Here is a 20,650-nt window from a genome sequence, read left to right as displayed (position 1 = left end):
CACAGGCCACCCATTTATTCTCCACACCAACAACTATCCCACCGTCTTCCTTATCTTGGAAAGTATCTGAGTGATTCCTGTGCCCAAGGAATAATAATAGGTATGTTTTAACAGGGACTTGAGGGCTTATTTTTGTCTGTGAATTTTTGTTTTATTCAGGAATCAGGGCTTTCTGCAGATGATAGGTGAATATTGCCTGGAAGGCTGTGGTCATGCTCTGTGCTGTCTAAATGTGAGGGGAAAAAAAAGAAAAAAGAAAACAGTGGAACCAGCCATACACATGCTTTTATTTAGATCAACTCTTTTCAGAATGCAGCCAAACTTGTGAGTCAGAAACCCAAAGTGTACCCAGTTCTATACCACTGAGTTAGTGTAGCCCAGAGCAGGCCACACTGAAGCAGGCAGATCCAAGAAGTTTGGTTACTCCCACGGTGAGGAGAGCAGAGGGTGAGGGCAGCTCCCACATGAGTGAGCGCCCAGCCATTGGCATGTGCTTCTGCAAACAGCCTAGTGCAAGCTAAGGCTGCTCAGAATCAGCAGACCTCCTGGTGAGGCCATGCACCACTGAGGCAGACACTTGCCTTCATGTGGCAAAGGGAAAAAATGGTTCTCCCAAGGGTCAGGCTGGTCATAATAGATGAAGACAGTGTGGACCAAAGTGGAGGAGGAACAAGACCAAGGAGGTGCCTGGAGGCCTGGGGTTACAGCTACTGGGTCCTTTGAGGTAAGTGGCTCTAGCTATACTGGGTAGACTGAATCCTGAGAGGTCCTGCGTGACCTGGGATGAGGCCAGCCGGGTTCAGGCGTACATGGTGAGCTGCAGCCACTGAGAGAGGAAGTCCCAAGGTCAGAGGGTAGACAAGAAAAGAGAAACCTTTGTTTTCAGGCTCTAATGGAATAGAGTATTTTCAAAGGACCTGTGGTTTATTGCAGATGTTTCCCCGTATCTTTCCAAGAAAGGTGTGGGAGCTGAGACCCCTTTGGATCCCTCCCTGCACCTGTCTGAGAGCCACATTCCCTGCCTGCCTTCCCTCCCTTTGTGCTCCCTTCCTGTCCCATGCCTCCCTCAGTGTTTGGAAGTGAGAAGCCACAGTGGGTCCTGTTGGCCTCATTAGTTCTTCTACCTTGAATTGCATGGTGCAGGGAAAGGGCCTAGTATGTTTTACCTCTAGAACGTTGAGTTTGATGATCCCATCTCCATCTTTGTCAAATGCATTGAAAGCTCCTGGGGAAAGAACACAGACCAGAGTCCCGTTACAAGCTCACTCTCCCTTTGTTGTTGGAACTTGTAAGGGGACAGTGCCTGCAGACAGTATCATCAGTAACCCTCCCGTGGATGGTCGGGTGGAGATTTCTATTGCTTCAGCTGTCCCTGTGGGGAGGCACTGGCCCACTTACTGAACATGCCCTCCAGCCTGACAAAGCAGCAGATAAAGCTGTCAAAGTCGATGTTCATGTGTCTGTCTGCATACCGCATGGTGATGATGTTGTAGAGCTGGCTGTTGAGATGGAAGCCTGTGGAGGGGCCAGGCAAGAGGAGGGAGAGTTGAAGTCTTCACACCTATATTCTGTTTCCCTGCCCCGTGGCCACCCTGGCTTTAAGGGAAGGAGTCCCCTCCTTTCTCCAGAAGGGCCCCGGCAGCCTGGCCCCCCTTTCCTCCCACCACCTGCATCGTTCACAGCATTGCGCATCTCGTGGCTGTTGATGGTGCCGGACTGGTCTGTGTCATAATGTTTGAAGATTTTCTGGCAATAGAGAATTTGGGGACACAAGTCACACGCTGAATCCCTGAATCAACCCCACCTTCATTGCCACACCGCACTCTCATCCCACCTGCCAGGCCTTGATCTTCTTCCACAGGTGATGGAACTCTTGTAGGTTCAGCCTCCCCGAGCCATCTGTCTGAGGAGGGAGGTCAGGTCTACAGGCACATAGCAGAGTCCCCCCGGGACAGGGAGGGGTGGCCCATAGGAAGCCTCTGCCTGTGCTCCCTACCCACTGTTGTATCCTCAGCCCTCCCCTCCACTTCCACCAGTCAAAGTTCCACAGCTCAGTGACCCATGGAGTCTGTCTCTAAGGACCCCTCTGGCTTGGAAGAATCCCAGGCAGAGCCTTAGGCCTGAGGTAGGAGTTGGAGATAGAGGCCAGATACAATTCGTATCTTTCCCTTCTGCCCCTTTCATACTGGCATCTGGTGCTCTGAGTCAGGATCTCTTTCTCCTTGGATACAGATTTGGGCCTTCTGGCTGACTGGACACCCCTATTGTGTCCCTGGCCAGAGATTTGGAAGGAGATGGCAGGAAGGATACATCCATGAGGGCAATCATGCTACGGCAGGACTCCAGCGTGAAACCTTGTGTCTTCAGGTCCTTGTCTGTGGGATGGAGAAGAGTGAGGGGCTGCCGTCAGACAGCTGGGCCCCCTGCCCATCCCCCCATGTGATTCGAGTTGCTCACGTTTGTTCACAACAGCATTAAGGACGTTCTTGAGCTCGTCTGCAGAGATCTCCATGTCCTCAGGAGGAAGAGGAAAGTCATGGTTCAGAGGAGAGCAGCTAAGGAGCAGAGGCTTTGCAAAGCAAGTCCCAGCTGTCCACATTTGTAACATCCTTGTTGGTGCTGTCCTAGAAGGGAAGCTGGGGCTTTCCCGAGGAAGGCAGAGGCGCAGCTACTGCACCCTCGGCTGTCCGGCCTGCAGTGGGCAGTCACAGCCACCTAGCAGGTGTGTCAGTCAGGAGCTCAAGGGCCTGGGGATTTTGTGCTGTGCGGAACAGAAGCGGGCTCCTGTGGGATCCCAGGGTTGGAGGTACTTACATCACCTGCTATCTGCTTGAAGATGTTGTGAAATTGCTGCTGTTCCTCGCTTTCATGGTCAGTGTTGCCAGGCCGTGGCTGTGGGAGCACAAAGGAAAGTTGGTTCACAGGAGTCAGGGATGAATGAATTGGGAGGAAAGCTCCCGGAAAGGTGCCAGGGCACCCAAAACAGCTGCAGGTGGCCGCAGGAGCCAGCATCGAGCTGATGAATGCTCTTTGCGGTCCAACCTGGTGAGCTGGAGTGAGAATCGAGCCCTCAGTAGCTCTTCACATCTCGCCAGTCCTGACACCTCATGCGTGAGCCATACCGACATGCAGACATCACGCCCTCGGTCCTCCCCAGCCAGAGCCTTCACTCTTTTGACCCTGATCGTTCCACCCAGCGGCCCCACAGTTCAAAGGGGGCTGAGTGTTCTGCTTCCTCTAGCACCTGTGTTATCACTCCACTGAGGGGCCGCCCGGGACAGAGGAGCCCTGAGCCTCACATTCTCTAAGCTGTGTGTGTCCATGCTTTCCCACTCCGGTATAAATTTTCCTCCGAGTCTAGAGAAGCCTGTTTCTGACATCAGTCCCCCTTTGCTTCTACTGTCCTTTCCCACTCTTGTCACAAGCTCAAGGACTGAGGACGGCTGTGCAGGCTCAGCTCTCTCCAGCTGTTCTCTCAGCCTTTGCCAACACCGTCTCTCGCTGTCCTGGCTGGTTGGGCTCCAGTGGGGGAGGCTCAACCCGTCTTTTCAGTGTAGGACAGTTTGGTGTGGCAGCCAGTCCGCAAGATGTGCACCCAGGCAGCAGGCCAAGTTTAGGGGAACTTATGAGATAAAGGGTCAGTGAGACAGATCCAAACCCTGCGTGTTAGAGACCCTCCCTGGCAACCCCTCCGCCTCCACATACCCAGGAGCAAAATGGCCCCTGGGTGCACAGTGCTAGCCCCTCAGTCATGCCACATGCTCAGAAACCTGTGGGGATTTCTCCTGTTTATCGGGGCTTGCTTTGTCTTTGCCCTCTGACTCCTGGTCCACACCCAGCTCCTTGTTGCTGTTTGCTCTGTCTGAAACGAAGATGATGGGCTGGAGAGAGGGGGGAGGTGGGGAGGGGCGGGAAGGAAGCAAGGGTTATGGGCTGGGTGGCGCATTGAGGCCCTGCCCCCAGCAGCTTAGTGAGAAGAAAAACTTCAGTTCAAGCTCCAGCTCTGCTGCTAGCTAACAAGGTGTGTAACTGCGTAAAGAGGAAGCCTCTCTGGGCCTTAGTCCTTTGTCTTTTGATACCCACCCCAGCTGTCCTCAAGGTAGAGTTATATGGGTGCCATCAAGTAGCACATCCAGAAGTGCTGAGACTGCTAAAAGCAGAATGATCTTGGGCTGTGGTTTTAAAATATTCCATAGATTTTTTTTTCAAATGGAAATAATTTCAGATTAAATTCTCCAAGAAGTTCAGCATAAATAAAGCCGTTATGAACAGAGATTCTTGGATGGAGGCAAGCAGAGCTCTTTGCCCCTGGTACCCACACATCGCAGCAACCAACGAATCTCCAGGGAGACACAGTGAGACTGAGAAAAGACTGATGAGTGGCAAGATCCATGTTTGGTCACAACACTGACCAGCCCAGCCCTTGAGGGAGAAATGTCTTCCCTAGCCCCGGCTGCTCAGCCATTAAGGGCATGATAAAACTTGCTTTTTCCTCCGGTGGTGGGGGTCAAATGAGATGCTGAATGTAAATTTGTACTGAAAAAAGCATTGAAAGTGCTACACAGATAGAAGGGATATTTTCAAGATACACATGCAAGAGGAACAGGGTTGGGAGATGTTACGCCAGCTGGTGGGCTGTGCACCCCATAGCAGGAGGAAGGCATCACTTGGGTTTGGAAGCTGCTGTGCAGAGAACCATGGGGTAAGCAGTCTCCAAGCAGACTAAAGGAGGCCCCAGGGTCTTTCCATGCTGCTTGTCGATGCCAGGTCAGGTGGGAAGGCCTATGAAAATAGCTCCGCCACTCCTGGCGCCCAGCAGGCCCCCAAAGCTCTTGCTCTGCCTTCTAAGCAAAGGTCTTGCCCGAGCAACGGGAGCTTGCGGAGGTTACAGGCTGAGCAGGAATATGTGCCAGTGGACATGGTGTAGTCATGGAGCAGCCCTGCCGGGTACACTTATCCAGCCCAAGTACAGGTCTGGACAACACAGGTCTAAGAGAAGTGGGGACAGGAAATCCAGGTCTTCGTAGTAGACAAAAGCAGTTTTTGGTTCTGGTTCCCTCACTCATTAGTTGTGTGCATTTGGGGAAGTCACTCACTCTCAGGAATGTCCCCTCTGAATCTGTCCCCTTGCCTGTAAAAGGAGATAACAGCACCTACCCCATCGGTGCTGGTATAGCTGCAAAAGAAGCATCGCCACCTGCACTGTGCTTGGTGAGTGTTGGCTCTGGTCTTGAGCAGCGCCAATCTTGGGAGAAGCCCTGTGATGGGTCCTCCAGGCACCACCATGAAAACGAGCACCGAACCCCTTCTGATGGCAGGTGCTAGGCCAGGGCTCGATCTGTGGAGCCAGAGCCTGGCTCTGGTGCTCAAGCTGCCTTATCCTTGGGCAGGTTGGTCAGCTTTTACCTTTTCTCCTTCCTGAAAATGAGGATCAATAATGGTGCCAATCTCCTAGGGTTCTCGTGAGGACTGAGTTAACCCAGAGAAAGCAGCTAGGAGCATGTCCAGCACGATGTCCTCTCAGCAGTATCGGCTGTCACTCACACACACACACACACACACACACATAGCCTCAGCAGGAACTTGGAGGGAGGAGAGGAAGGCAAGTCTGGTGCACGCATGCACACATACACATGGGTACACACGCATGCTCTGCCTACTCACCCTGTTACACTCACCTTGGGTTTTTTCTTTTTCTAGATAAGAAAAGAATGGTACATGCAAAATAAGAGAAAAGCAAGTTCCCAGAATGGCCAGTGGCTCTGGGATTCTGTGTGTGTGTGTAGGGAGGGAAGGGTTCTTCCTTCTCTCCCCTCCATATCCAGAGACTGGCTGCTGCTATGGCTTTAATTATCCATTGTTATTGAATACAGTCAAGGAAAGGGACCTTCTGGCTAACTTTTTAAAGTACTTACTAAAAATTGGAAAATGGGGCCAGGTGTGGATTACACATTTGTAGGCTCAGCACTCTGGGGGCTGAGGCAGGAGGATTGCAGTTGAGTTCAAGGTAAACCTGGGTTACATAGTTAAGTTCAAAAGCAGCCTGAACTACATAGTGAAATCCTGTCTCAAAAAAAAGTCAAAAAAACTGTCAATGAGTCTTTGGTTGACCAGTATTGCATGTCTATATCTGTTTTCATGAGAAGCCACTTTGAAGATATCAATATGTAATACAACCACCATTGTTAATTCCCTACCACTTTGTTTGTAACTCTGTATTGTCTGTATTGTGCTTGTGATATGTTGTAAAATGTTGTATGTCTGTTAATGTTTCCCTCCTTTTATCCTTAAAATAAAAAAAAAAAAAAAAAAAAAAAAAAAAGTCAAAAATATGGCTCACTCAACCTGGCTTGAAAATGAGTTTATCTTATAGAATTTTTTTGTTTGTTTGTTTTTGTTTTTTTTTTTGGTTTTTCTCCGGTACCGGGAACCAAACTCACGACCTTGCACTTGCCAGGCAGGTGCTTTTGCCGCTGAGCTAAGTCCCCAGCCCCTTATAGACTTTTTTAAAAAATTTTTGAGCAAACATTTAAAATATGGAGACTTAAGGTGGAAACCAAGGTTTGGAGCTCTTTTTATAAAATTAGAAACCCCTCAGCTGAGCTGCGGGTGTCACCACTTCCCACCCTCAGAATGCCACAGAGGCTGCCACTCCGGTTGTCCCTCCAACGCAGAAGCCAAGTGTCACCAGAGAACTGTAGATAAGTATGGCAGCATGAACACCAGCACCCCTACACCTTCCCGATTGCTCAGGTAGGTACCATACTGGCTCCCATTAGATTTTGTGTGTGTGTGTATGTTTTTGAGGCAGGGTCTCCCTATGCAGTTCGGGCTGGCCTTGAGCTTGCTTTGTCGCCAGGCGGGTCTCAAGCTCACAACAAGCCTCCTGCCTCAGCCTCCCGAGTGCTGGGATTACAGGTATGCGCCACCATGCCCAGCTCCCATTAGATTTCGAGTGTGCAACTCCTGATAAATACTGTACACTGGTCAGCAGTGTCCAAAGGGGAGAATAGAGCCAAATGCATGTAACACTGAAACCAAACATCTGCCCTGGTTCCGAAGGCATTTGGAGATGTCACTGGCATAGGCTAGGGCTATCCACCTGGAATACAGTTCAGTGGGACGACTGTCTTCCCTGAGCACAGGGGACTGTTTACTAATCAGGCCCCAAAGCCCAAGGGAGATACATGACCCCTCAATACAGAGACCCCAGGGAACCCCAGCCCTGTGCTGCTGACCTTGGGATCCTCAGCTCTGGAGCTGGCACCAGCATGGAGGTGAACTCAGACTCTGGACGTGAGTTCCAGCCCTACCTGCGACTTACTAGCCCCGTGAACACAAGTCATTTAACCCTACCGGGTCTCTGCTCCCTTGCTTGAAAGGCAGGGAGGATAACCTTCTTTATTTCTCAGAAAACAATCTCGAAAGGATCCAGTGAGATAACACATGTAGAAAGTAACTTGCAAGTGGTAAAATGTGGGTCGTAATTTCTACTTGAGTGTCCGCACTGTGCCGAACATTTCACACATAGTCTTACTAAGTCAACATTTACAGTGGGACTATAATGCATGCCTTGTTGCCGGGGGCTCTGGACCACAGGTGGTACATGCGTGACTGTCCCATTGGGTGGCATAGGACAGTCCCATCAGTTAGTACAAACTGCCCAATGGGACAATTATGCATGTACTGACAGTAGTGCAAGCTGGCTGGTACATGTTAAACTCCACAAAACGGCCAGGGATGTAGCTCAGCGGCACAGCATCTTCCTGGCAAGTGCAAGGCCCTGAGTTCAATTCCCAGTACAAAAAAAATTTAAACTCCACAAAGCACTGCCAGGCCCATTATTCCCATTCTACAGAATAGAAAACTGAGTCAGAAGGGTTATATAACTCATCCAGGCCACCAGCTGGTAGCAGGCTCTGACACCGGGTGCACAGCCAGCATGCTTCCTTTTCTGTGCAAGAGAAATCCACTGTTGTCCAACCTCATAATGTTAGCTGTTGCTCTTGTCATCGCCCCTTTCTCTGGCCTTGTTCCCTTCTAACTGTTCAGACTGCTTTCCCCCTCTGCCATACTTCTCAGTTCCTGAACCGACTAAATGGTCCTAAGACCGTCAGACCCATTACTGTCGGCCACACCAAGCAGAAGCTATAGTGACATGGCATAACTGTCCCACACCCCCAACTCGCGTCTCCCCCTGCCCGTACCCACTCTCCTCCCGCCACCACCGTCAGCCCCCTGCAGGGCTTGGAAAGTGACCCTCTGGACCTTTGCACATGTAAGAAACAAACTACTCACCACTGGTCGATCCACAGAGATTGTATTTTCAACTTCCCTGTGAAAAACACAAATGTGGGTGTCTCAGGGTCACCAGGAGCAAACGAAACACATGGAGAATTTTCTCAAATCACATGGCTTTCTGGTGCCCAAATTGGTACTGACTTTAAGAGGACCCCAGAGACTAAACCTTCACCCCAGGCACCAGCTCTATGTGGGCAGCATCCCTAACAATCCAGCCCAGGCCCAGCAGCTACCCACGGACCTTGTGCTTCTTCTGGAAACTGGGACATTTGTGATGGCCAAGTCTAGGATATGGACTTGCTGGCTTCCCTGGCTATACTAACCTAAAATTTTAATCACACCCACCTGTATGGAACTATAACTCTTCCCTATTTTATTTTCACTTTTTCATTCCTTCTCCGAATCTAGCATACTAATATATATATATATATATATATATATATATTCCCCCCCCATCATTGTCTCACTCTAGAGCAGCAATGGCAAACTTTTAGAGACTGCAACCCAAAACTTATTTATCACAAAGTGCCAACCCTGGAACTAAACCTGCATCCTGAAATTTCAGATTAGAAAAAATAACTCATACATTAACATATTTTGTCTTAAAAGAAGAAGAACACATGCACCCTAGATTCACCACCATTGCCCTAAGTGTTAGGCTTTATGAGGCAGAGATTTCTTTCTGTTTAACTTCTGTATCCCCAGGGCCTAGAAGAGTGCCTGGGACACAGTAGGTGCTCCATAAATGTCTGTGAGATGAATGAATCAGTGATAGGAAGATGGGCAGTAGATAGGGAAGAGGTGCAGACTGGTCACCATATCCCAGGAAGCTGAAGGAAACCACTCCAGCTACTTCCTGCCTCCAATCTCTACAACAGGTCACGTGCGCTTCTAGGGACAGGTGGGGAAAACCAGGCGGGACTCACTCAGAGAGATTCCTCTTTTCAGAGAAGACCCGGAGGATGAATTCCCCTTCCTGGTGGGGCTCGTAGGTGGAGGGCACGATGACGTACTCACTGGGAGGCAGGCGGAAGCGCTGGGATACCTCCCGCATGTTGATGTAGGTTTTGCTCCTGGCCCTGGAAGCATTGTACAGGAAGAAGTCCTTCTGCAGGTGCTGCTTGTTCCCGTGCATCTGGGGACAGAGGAGCCCATGGGACCTGAAGCCCTGGGAGGGTTGCCCTGTCCTGCTCACAGCCCTTCCAGTGAGCGGTCCCTTCCTTAGTCTGGGCACCCATTTCACAGTCTGATCCACCTACTGCCAGTCCAACGGCCTCAACTAGCTCAGCATCCCAGAGCTCCCTACCTCCCTTCCTCTGCCTTTCTGCTGAGATTCCGAGGTGAAGGTCAAGTCCACTGCCCCATAGACAAGGCCACTTACCAGGTCAGCTGCTCGTCCCCTGCGTCCCCTCAGGCTGGGAAGGCCCTCAAGGCTGGGTTCTGGGGGAGGGGATTCCTCCTCCCTGAAGAGGGCAGCCCCCCTCGGAATGCGTGTGTGAGTGTGTAAGTTCGTGAGTGTGAAAGAGTGTGTGAAGGGGTTGTGTGAGGGCGGTGTCCAGTGAAAGGATGAAAGTATACATTGCGCCACAGTGCTGCCCACAAACCCCACAAGAAGCTCCTCGCAAGCCACAGACAGACTCGGGACCCCAGTGAACGCCGCACACAACTGCCGTTGCCACCACTGCTATACCTCTTTGGGAACCTTGGAGAGAAACAGAAGAAGAAGCAGCCTCAGATCTGAACAAAGGGAAGCACAGCAACTGTAGAATGGTACGGACTCTGACTCCCCCTGTGCCTGCCCTGCCAGCCTGGCCTCCCTCCACTGTATCCCTGGCGTTTTCTGCTTCTTACGGACACAAGTGAGCCTGAGAGCAGCAGCCCTGGGGAAGCTCCCGAGCCCCGCTTCCGTGAAGGTGATGTCTCCTGCGCCGGAGGCTGCTGGGGCCCACACACCTCATAGATGGCGAAGCCAATGGTGAAGAGGTTGGCGCCCAGCTTCCGATCCTTCCGCCGGTTCTTCTGCATCAGGGCCACCAGGAAGCTGCAGATGACCTCGGAGTCATCAGGGTCATCGTCCTCCTCCAGGAGCTTCAGACGGTACTGGGGGTTGGTCCAGAAAGTATCTGTGCCCCCCAGGAAGGAAATACAGGTTCAGAGCTCCCTCTTGCAGAAAGGGTGGGAAGGAAATGAGAGAGGGCTCCTTCATCGCTGTCCCCTATGGGATGGTTAATTTAGGAGTCAGTCTGCCTGGATTAACGGCCAGGGGACTGCTGTGTCTGTGAGCGTGTTTCCGGAGGACAGCCGCCTGTGAATTGGGGGACTGAAGGGGAAGATCCACTGATGGGGGCTCACATAGAACAAAAGGCAAGAAAAGAATTTCCCCTCTTGTGCTGTGGTGCTCTATGTCTGTGATCCCAGCACTTGGGAAGCTGAGGTGGGAGAATGGCTAAAAGTTCAAGGCTAACCTAGGCTAACAGTGAGTTCAAGGCCAGCCTGGACTACATAGTGAAACCCATTTTCCCTCTCTCTCCTGGAGCTGGGACATTCTTCTGCCACTGGACATCAGAACTCCAGGATTTCTGGCATTTGGATTCCAGGACATGCACCATACCCTGTCCCCAACCCCCATGTGTGCTGGTACCAGTCCTAGGGTCTCCAGCTTCCCCATGGCCTGTCTTGGGACTCAGACAGGATCATGTGAGCCAGTTTCCCCTAATGAATCCCCTCTGTTCACCAGTCCTATTGGTTCTGCCTTTCTGGTGAACCCCAGCTAATACTAGGTGCTCAATAAATGCTTATGGGAAAAATAAGTCAGTTATCTGTCCAATTATTTGGTGGGTGGAGCCTCTACCTTACGCAGATGGAGCTGTTTGGGTTGGATGTGTAGGTCTTCCTTCCTTCTCTGAACTTTCATTCTAGGCTTTACTGACAACTTTACTTGCCCCAAAATGTTGTGGGTCTCTGGGATCAGGTCTTAAGTCTCTCTTCTGCTCCCCATCACATTGCCTGTCTCCTCAGACAATCTTACTTAACTGTACATTTTCTTTTTTGGTATCAGGAATCAAACTCAGGACCTTGCACTTGCCAGGTGATCTACAGTTGATCTACAGTGATCTACAGTGATCTACAGTGCTGTGCTGCTGAGCTATCTCCCTGGCCATAACTCCACATTTTAACTCACCCTATATAGCAACAGCCCTCAGGTACATATCCCAGCTCAGTCTCTGCTCACTCCCTCCCTCTCTTCCTTCTTCCCTCTCTTCCTTCCTTCGTTCGTTCATTCGTTCCTTCCTTCCTTCCTCCCTCCCTCCCTCCCTCCTTGACCCCTCCCTCACTTCCTTCTTTCTCCTTTACTTTCTTCCTCAAACACTTACTGAGTTTGTATCATATAACCAAACACCTTCCTAATGTGTGCATCTAATTCTATATTACAAACACCACAGCAGTTTTCTTCCTCCACATTTCTCATCTTGCAATACTGATGCCACCTGCTTGGGTCCCTACGCCAGGAATGCCAGGAATCTTGACATCCGTCTTCATTCTCGAAGATCTGCTTGCTCCCCACCCCATCTCCACAGCTGCAGACCTGGTCTCAGCTTTCAGCACTCCAACCTGAGCGACTCCTCCAGGACTATGTTGAACACAAGGGACCCACGAGATACTGTTCTGACAGTTTCCTGCCTCAACATTTTGACAGCTCCCTGTTGCAAGATCCTCAGTGTGGCAGCCTCTCAGTAAAATGGGAGGATTTAGTGAGACAGTGGTTGTCTGGAGCTTGGCAGAGACTCCATGCGTGACTGTGAATATTATTCTACCTGGGACCCAGGCTGCGCAGACCCTTCCCCCTCGGAGAGCATCTCCCACCTGGGAAGTTGCGGCAGCCTCCGGCAGAGCAGCCCCTCACCCAGCGGCCCTCGTTCACCGACACCGTCCACGTCTGCAGCTTGTCAGATTCCAGGGCATCCGCAGTCAGGTTGCAGATCTCCAGCTTTGTGAAGTGGTAGATGAAGTCGTCATATGACATCCTGAGGAGGGCAGGGGAGCGAGCCACAGGGGAACAGATAAGGAGGGGCTGGGAGAGGGCAGATCCCAGGGCCAACTCAGCCCAAGGAATGAGCTCAGAGAAGCTTGGTTAAGGTCCCAGCAGGTCTTTCCCTTGTAAGTGGCACAGACACCCTTGGTTCAACACATCTGCCCCAACTATTACCCAGCCTTGTAGTAATGACTTAGAATCGTATGTCCTTGATGGGGCAGCTTGACAGAAATTCAGTTCTCCAAAAAGTTGGAGGAGCAGTCATTTGGGAAAAACCATCAAATGAGTGATTTACAGAGTGACAAGCAGCACAAATGAACCTTGAGAGTCCTGAAGTTGCCTTCAGTCTGAGACTGGAAGCCTGCGTAGGGAAGCCCTGAGTGAGGCTGAGGGCGGTTTTGGGGGATCTGCGTGTCCTCAGCTCAGAAGGGAGCTATATTAGGCCAGCAGCAAGTGGCCGGAACAAGAGCTGCCTCATGCTGCCCTGGTCCTCACTGTGACCTAACACTCTCCCGTCTCTGGCTGGAGGAAGACAGGCCCAGATCTCCCAAGGGCTGGACTCTGGCAGCCTCTGGCTAGGGACGGACGCTGGAGACTTCACCTCCCTGCCGCATCCCTCACCCTTCTGGGTCCTCCTGGATCTGGGACTCACCAGAACTCTCCATCCTCAGTGACCTGGTGCTGCAGACGGGCCTTCTCATCTTTGTCCACAAAGCTCCAGTCCTTCCAGCTGGTGGGAAATGGGGGGTTATGGAGGGAGGAGGGGAAGGTGGTATGTGGGGTGGGACAGGAGCTGTCAGAGAGATGTGGAGCTGAAGAAATAGCCCATCTCAACTGCAGCCCGTATGAGCTCCAAAGTGTTGGTCTGACCTGTTACCCTCAGCGAAAAACCTTGTAGTTGCTTCCCGTGGGCCTTTTAACATGCCGGGGCCTCTGGTCTAGTCCTTTCAGTGACAAGCGGTGCATTTCTTTCCAAGGCCCCGTGTGCCTTTGTATGGGGACAGGAAGGAGAGGGAATCTCAGCACCAGCCAAGCACTTTCCAAAAGCAGTGCCATCTCCTCACAACAGCTCACACTGTCCGTGCTAATATTGTTCCGCTTTCCAGATAAGGTGAAGAGATGCCAAGCAGGGAAGTTGCCTGTGCAGTCCAGACCCTGAGACTCTGCATTAAGACTCTGCTCGTGCCTGGGCCTCATCTCAGCTTTCCGGAGTCCCTGCCCTCTAGCCTATGACTGTCTGCAGCTCCTCGGGATCCCTGGCTCTCCCACTCCCGGACTCTTCTCCTCTGTAGGTTGTCGTGGGTTTGAAGGGGATTTTACACCTTCACCGGTGTTTGCTCTCACCCATGGCTTCCCATACCCGTCACTCCAAGAGCCGTTCCACTCCACCTGGCCCCAGGGGTTCCGCAGCCGCACCAGCTTCACTTTCTCACCTTTAAACAGGGCCTGGGGCAGAAGGAAAGAAGCTTTCCCAGCCTGTCTGCAAAGGGGGCTCCTGTCTCGCCTGAGGGCCGGGAGGGGGTGGGGAGAGAGCCCGTTAGGGGAGCTGTCCTGCTTGGCCAGCCCAGGAGACAATCGGAAGCTCCCTGAGGATGGTCGGGTGAGAGGTCACAGGCTTAGGACTGAGTCAGAAGGGCCCAAGGCCTGGCTGTCACCTGCTATCTTCTAAGAGGTGATTTTCCTGGAGAACTTGACAGTCACTGTGAGCTTTGGGGGAGGCAGGAGAGGAGGTGGATACAGCAGACGCTGTTGGCACATCTGGTGTCTGTGTGACTCTTTTAAAAGGCCTCTACTGGCTGACGAGCCACAGACAAAAGCCCCTGCTAGATGGGCCAATTAGAAAAGGTGCCCCTTCCCTCCAGTCTGCTGGAATGGGTTGATATCCTTTCTGCCCATCCCTTTGTTCAGGGCACAACCTGCCCAACTGTGTGCCACACTCAGCCAGAGAAGCCCATTGTCCCAGAGGGAGCAGAGCGTTGTAACTGCGTGAACCTGAGCGGGCAGAACGCCAGAACACAGGAGACCCCCTTTGTGGAACAAAAGCAACATTTCTGTTTGTTTCTTGGAAATATTGGGGAAATTGCTATTTTTAGCCCTAAAAGCAAAGATAAAGTGAGCACTGGCAAAGCCGGTGGCAAAGCCGGTCTCTAGCAGGTCCCACGGGCCCCTCCCTGCTTGGGCACTGTGCTTGGACCTTGAGCAGAATCCCCAGATTGGTGGCAAGCTCCACAGCCCATGAGGGGTGCAGAAAGCTAAATCCTGACTCCAGAAAGTCAACCCATGTGGTCCCCGTGTACCACCTGGGCCCTCAGGCTCACCTCCTCCAGTCCAGTGACAGAATAGGCATGCCCTTTGACCAGCCCGCAGGCCATTCGTGTCTCATACTGAACCGGAACAATTGTCTGTGGAGCAACAACCAGATAGTGGGTCAGGAGTTGGGGAGCAGAGGTTCTGCTGCCTGGAGACCAAGTTCTTATGGGCTCACTTTCTGGGTTCTGTGAGGACAGGCCCTACTCTGCTCCCTGAGAGTACCTCATGACCACAGCAGGCCCTCGCTGGCCCTTTAAGAGCATCGAGAAGATGTAGCTGGTCACTGGGAAGGCTCTGTCCTGGCGCACTGGTGATAAGGAAGAACCTGGGATGTGAGGGGGGTGACAGCTTCCCTTAGGGTCCTTCACAGGGGGCAGGGGGTTGGCTGGGCTTCCCAGACTTGTGCCATTCTGGTTACATCCTTGAACTCTTGCACACCCACTGAGAACATGATATTCAAGAAATCGAGAATCACTGCACCCAGGGAAGGAACTGCCAGGGATCCCTGCCCAGACACGGCTGCGCTTAAGAGTGAAGGGTGGCCCTTGCACAGGCAGAAAGGCCCACGTCGCAGGCACAAGGGATCCTGGGCAGAAGGGTAGTGTCGCAGAGCTCAACGGGGCTAGACAGGCTGTCCAGGGGGTTAGTAGCAGCCTGGTAACACAACGGCTCTAAGGAGCGCTTCCCAGAGCCACGTGGAACTTTGGAGTTCTTGGAGCCTTTTTCAGGGTGATTGGCATAGGTAGGTTAGGGTTTTTGACATCTTAGCTCCTCCTGGATCTCAATCCTCCTGACACACACCAGGCTGACAGAAAGGGTCGGGGCAGGACAGGTGCCCATCCACACTTGCACACTTGGAGAGCTGCTCAAAATGACTCTTGATATCACGTAAGAGTCTCATTCAACTAGGAATTCTACTACTGGGAATCTGGCCTATGACACCATTGGGGACACAAACAAACATGCATCTATTGCCATGTTCATTAGAGCCAAAAAAGGAAAAAACCTTTAAGTTTCCAGTAATAGGGTATTGGGTAAGCAAATTACAACATACCTGCCTGTTAGAAGATTGTGCAACTGAAAATGCTATATGGGAATATTTATTAGCTGTTAATTTCCTATCATCTTATTTTGAAATTCTGTATTTTTATTGTCTTTTGTTGTTTTGTTTTTGTTTTTTGGGGGGGGGCGTTAAATTCTCTTTCAAATAAAAAAATGCCTGAACATTAAAAAAATTTATTAGCATAATGAGAATATAAACTAACTGAAAAACTGCAAAGAGGTAATACAATATGACAAGGTTTTTAAAATTAAAATATATATTAAGTGTGGGACATGGAAAAATCCTGGAATAGTATATACCAAATGTTAAGAGTGATTATCTTGGAGGGAGAAAATATAGGTTAAGTTTTCCTCTGTGTTTTTCTGTGAAACGCAATGCATGGCTTCCGAAAGTACTGCAGCCCTCTTCAAAGGCTCCTTTGCTTTCTTCACTGGAAGAGTGAACCAGGGGGCGGGAAGTCACAGTGTTGCACTGGCTGCCGAGGGGCAGCCGGCAGCAGCGGGGAGGGGTCCTGCCAGCTGGAGGTACACACCCGCGATGGTCTGTCATCTGAGCCTCTGGGGATGAGGTCTGAGTCCCTGAGCAGCGAGTTATCCATGTTCCTCACCATCCGTTTAATCAACTCCCCCATGTTGAGACCGGAAGGAGAGGTTCCATAGGTCATGTTTGTGCCATCCTGAGGCCCGACAGGGAGGGTGGAGGACAACCCAGGAGAGGGAGAGAGAGCAAACAAAGGCGGGGAAGGGAAGGAGACAGAAAGAAGGGAAGGGGCAGAAAAGGAAAAGAGGAGAGATTAATAGAACATGAATGGAGAGAAGATGGAGAAAAGTGACACAGAAAGAAAATGTTCACCCAAGGTGTTTTAGGCTGACTGACCTTCCCCGGCTTTCTGTGCGCGGGGCGTGTAGGGAGAGAAAGGGGCAGGAATGAGTTGGGCCCTCCCGCTCGCATGGAAATCACCAAGATGGCTGACACGCAGGGACGAGGGAAGGTGCCTCTCCGGACACTGAGCAGGCCTGGCGTCCGTGGCCTAGTGTCTCCTTGCCCACAGTTCCCATCTCCCTGTGCTTGGCTGTGTTGCCCTGAGTGTGGACTGTGGGCTGATCTTTCCCTCAACACAGAGCCTGGGTCCCAGGCAGGCAATGGGGCCAAAGCTCAATGATGCGGACACTTTGTTAGGGAAATGGTGGGCTCAGGTCCAAAGCTAAGTATGTGGCTAGCTTCTGGGGACACGCGTAGAGCAGGCAGTCCAGACAAGAGAGAGGCCCCCTCTGACATAGGGCTCAGGACCCGAGTCCACCTAAATTCCAGGACTGGGACATCCTTGCCCAGTCACTCTACTGGAAATCCCCAGGAACACTTGAAAAACTCCCATTTTTCAACATCAAGAATCAGTTCCTCTTAAAACAAAATATTCACCCTGTCCCCGAAGACTGTGCTGCCATTAGCTGAGAGAATGGCTCCTGCCCTGTGGCCCTTCCCCCAACTTACATCAATCGAGCAGCCCATGAGGGAGCCTCTCTCGATGGCTTTCCTCATGATCTTGTACATGTCTCGCGGAGCATCCTTGATCTCAAAAAACTCCGTCACCCCTCCTGTGAAGTCCTCCATGGCCTCTGTGGTGTTCCCACCTTTCAGGGCTTCGTAGGAACCATGGAGCCTTGGGGAAAAGATGAAGACCAACCTGGGGCCACATGGTTCCAGGACAGATGCCCAGGTACCCCGGCCCAGAACTTTGCTCAGGTCCTATGATGTTTTCTCAACAATTCCCGATCAGATGAGCTAATGAGACAGCTGGTTGCTGTGATTCCTGTTCTTCCCAGTGACAGAGCTCAAGAGGCCCAGTGACCCACCCTAGGCCACAGAGGGCCAGAAGCATTGGCACTGGAGCCCAGCTATCCCACTTCCTGGCAGCCCTTTCAGCTGAAGTGAGCTTCTCAGCCAAGAGATGACAGTATGAGTTTGAGCCAAGCGAGATCATGGGATCTGAGCTCTGGAAATTCAGTGCTCTGATCCAAGGCTTGCAAAACCACCAGTCAGAATTAAAGAGCTCACTATGGGAAGTCAAAGTTAAAGACTCTTTTTCTTTTTCTTTCTTTCTTTCTTTCTTTCTTTCTTTCTTTCTTTCTTTCTTTCTTTCTTTCTTTCTTTCTTTCTTTCTTCTTTCTCTCTCTCTCCCTCTTTCTTCTTTCTTTCTTTCTTTCTTTCTTTCTTTCTTTCTTTCTTTCTTTCTTTCTTTCTCTCTTTCCTTTCTCTCCTTTCTCTCCTTTCTTTCCTTCTTTCCTTCCTTTTACTGAGGTGGGATATCACCATTATACCTGGGCTAGCCTTGAACTTGCAATCCTCCTGTCAGCCTCCTGAGTCGCTGGGATTACAGGTGTGAGCCACCAAGCCCAGTTTCTCCATTCTTCTCCATTTCTTCTCTTAAACTTAGTGCTTTTAGTTAGCACTATTGCTGCCTAATCCATTCTACTCTGACTCTGGGTCACAGTTGAATTCCCCCAGCACATGTGAGAGTGTACACACACACACACACACACACACACACACACACGCATCCTGCTGGATTCTGCAACCCTTTCCTTACAGCCCACCTGTTTCACACTCTAGTGTCATCTTACTTAGCATAAGCCTTCTCCAGCAGAGCACTCCAGAACTCATTGCGGTGGTTGGATTTGGTGAAGACCAGCTGATTGTTGTATGTAGGCAGACAGTCATCAATAACCACATCCACCCAGTCTCCATAGCGCCAGAACTGCACAGACACATGAAAGCAGAGTCATCCTCCGATTACCACTAGGAAACACACCTTTCCTCGCACTTTCCACTAGGAGCTCGTCCATCCCAAAGCAGTTCTGTTTCCTAGGTCCAGCTTATTGGTGCTGGCTCATGTTCTGGGACATGTGACATGGGACTCTGTCTCTATCTGGACTGTGAACTTCTTGAGGGCAGGGACTGAGTTACCTACTGCTTAGTCTTCCACAAAGTCCAGTTCAGAATTGAGAGTGGCAGGTGCTCCCTCAGTGTGTTAGGGCTTTAGATTTTCATTGCCCTGCCTGGGAGATCTGGAGCAGGGCCTGCATATTAGCATTTTGTGTTCAGGAAGATTCTACTATGCAGCAAGGCCTGAGAGCTCCTGGCCTTGTGAGGTCATAGTATCGGTTTAAGTATTTCTTGATGACAAGAGTGTCCCAGAAAACACCTGATTCCCACTTTCATTCTGGTCCAGCACCAGCATTTGGCTCTGTGCCAAAATTATTTGAACCCAAAAAAGTTGTAATGAAACTAGTGCCAGGAATCTTAGTTCCAGGCCAAGGCAGGAGCCTGATCTTCAAATCCTCACTGAGGTGGGATAGGGGCCACCTAGAATTTTCTTTAACTAGAATTTTCTTCCAAGGCCTGGAAGAGGCAAGCATAGACCTACTATGGAACTGCCTGTGGCAAGAAGGAAAAGGAGCCGTAGTAGTTCCTGGATCAGGGGTCCCATAGTACAGCCCAAGGGGCCCTATGCTCTATGGAGGGAGTTACTTGCGAAGGGCTGCAGGCAATAACACAGCAGCCAGCTGGAAGGCAAAAACAGAGCTGCAGGCTAGCAAACAGGATGTCTTCCTGACTTCCGGGGGCCAAGTGGAAGCTGTGTGGGGTTGGGGGGTCACAGATAAACAACTGCTTCCTCCCTCCTAGCCTTGCAATATCAAGGGGTTGCTGCCCTCTGTTGCAGCTGGGGTGTGGGGGGGTGGAGCCTTCCCTAGAGCTTTGGGAAGTCAAGGCCAAGAGAAGTGTGGTGGGAGTCTGTAGTTGGCACCCTTAGCCACGTGCCCATCACCTCACCTGGAAGTGGAAGATCCCCGCATAGTTGTCAGTGAAACTTTGGTCATGGGGGATAACTCGGAAAAGCAGCCGCTCGTTCAGGGTCAGGCAGGCGATGGCTGCGAGAAACCAGCAGTCCCCTGCAAGCAAACACACAGTGGGTTTCGTGGGTCTGTCCCTCAGCCAGCTGCTCTTGTCGCTGAGGACCGGGGATTCTCTTAATGCCCGTCTTGCTTCCAGATCAGACCTTACAGACGCATCAGCCCAGCAAGGAGATTTCACAGGAATCCTTGACAGTGGAACCCACCGGGGCCCTTCCTCCCTCAAACCCTGGACGTTTTGCTAAGGGCTTTGCCAGAGGAACTCACTTCAATTTTGGGCCTCAGCGGGAAAGAGCAGTAGGTGATCATAACTGGATTGTTCTTTCTAACACCGTCAGGAAATCCACGTGCCCTGTGCCTTTCGGTGCAAGTTTGCTCTCCCTTCTGACCCTGGCAAAGCCCATCCATCGTCCTGTCACTGGATTTGTAGCTAAGGGAAGCCAGTTAGATAGCTGCTCTTGGACCGGTATATGGGAACCCAGGGAAGCGGCTGGCAATGGGATGAGACGGGGACATTTTCTTCTTCGCTTTTTCTGCCTCCTGTTGAACTGATTTGAGGGGAAGTCAGGGAGGACCAGCTGCCCAGGCATGTCATCAGCTCCAGCTGGGGCAAGGACCTGGCCAGACGCCTTCTCCTTAGCCTGTCCTGCAGCTGGATCAACTGCATTCTTTTCACTCTGTTTTGGGTGCCCTGTGCCTTCTGTTTTAATTGGGTCCCGGACTTTCTGACTGTACTACACAGAGCATGTCTGCAGTCACACAGACAGTACTTCCAGGACAAGGGACTGAGAGAGGGGAAAGTTGGGACGGGACAGCCACGCCATCAGGCAAACAGAACACTGGCTGCTCCTCTACAGGCAAATGCCGTCCTTGTTGAAAGACTTTTTTGATCTGGAGCTGTTCTGGGGCTTAAATTAAACAACAGTCCCAGGGCTCTTTTTGGCACTGCATTTTTTGTGAATATATAGATTCTTCACGCCTAAAGGACACGCTTCTCACACAGGCACAGAACTGTCTTATTAGAGCGCAACT

At 51.2% G+C, this 20,650-nt stretch overlaps 1 protein-coding gene across 9 annotated transcripts in view; it reads right to left on the bottom strand.

The window, feature by feature from the left end:
• The window catches only part of Capn3 (calpain 3), a 50,621-nt gene that overhangs the window by 2,506 nt on the left and 27,465 nt on the right, over positions 1-20,650 (bottom strand). The window contains exons 3-24 of one of the 9 annotated variants that reach the window (XM_005381335.2): positions 19,539-19,657; positions 18,329-18,462; positions 17,199-17,367; positions 16,240-16,383; positions 14,653-14,736; positions 13,695-13,780; positions 12,987-13,064; positions 12,166-12,326; positions 10,255-10,424; positions 9,992-10,003; positions 9,228-9,436; positions 8,299-8,335; positions 5,679-5,696; positions 3,771-3,881; positions 2,815-2,892; positions 2,458-2,515; positions 2,311-2,375; positions 1,835-1,903; positions 1,668-1,746; positions 1,399-1,515; positions 1,167-1,225; positions 266-826 (exon numbers count right to left, since the gene is read on the bottom strand). In XM_005381335.2, coding sequence (XP_005381392.1) covers positions 800-826; positions 1,167-1,225; positions 1,399-1,515; positions 1,668-1,746; positions 1,835-1,903; positions 2,311-2,375; positions 2,458-2,515; positions 2,815-2,892; positions 3,771-3,881; positions 5,679-5,696; positions 8,299-8,335; positions 9,228-9,436; positions 9,992-10,003; positions 10,255-10,424; positions 12,166-12,326; positions 12,987-13,064; positions 13,695-13,780; positions 14,653-14,736; positions 16,240-16,383; positions 17,199-17,367; positions 18,329-18,462; positions 19,539-19,657 — 2,084 coding nt within the window. In that variant the 3' untranslated portion in view covers positions 266-799. The other 8 variants (XM_013512462.1, XM_005381339.2, XM_005381338.2 and 5 more) reach the window with 8 other exon arrangements.

Source organism: Chinchilla lanigera, unplaced genomic scaffold, assembly GCF_000276665.1.
Source record: "Chinchilla lanigera isolate Chin_1 unplaced genomic scaffold, ChiLan1.0 scaffold00015, whole genome shotgun sequence".
Lineage (NCBI taxonomy): Eukaryota > Metazoa > Chordata > Mammalia > Rodentia > Chinchillidae > Chinchilla > Chinchilla lanigera.
Note: the sequence above shows the minus strand (reverse complement) of the source record. Positions and strands in the feature narration are given on the sequence as shown.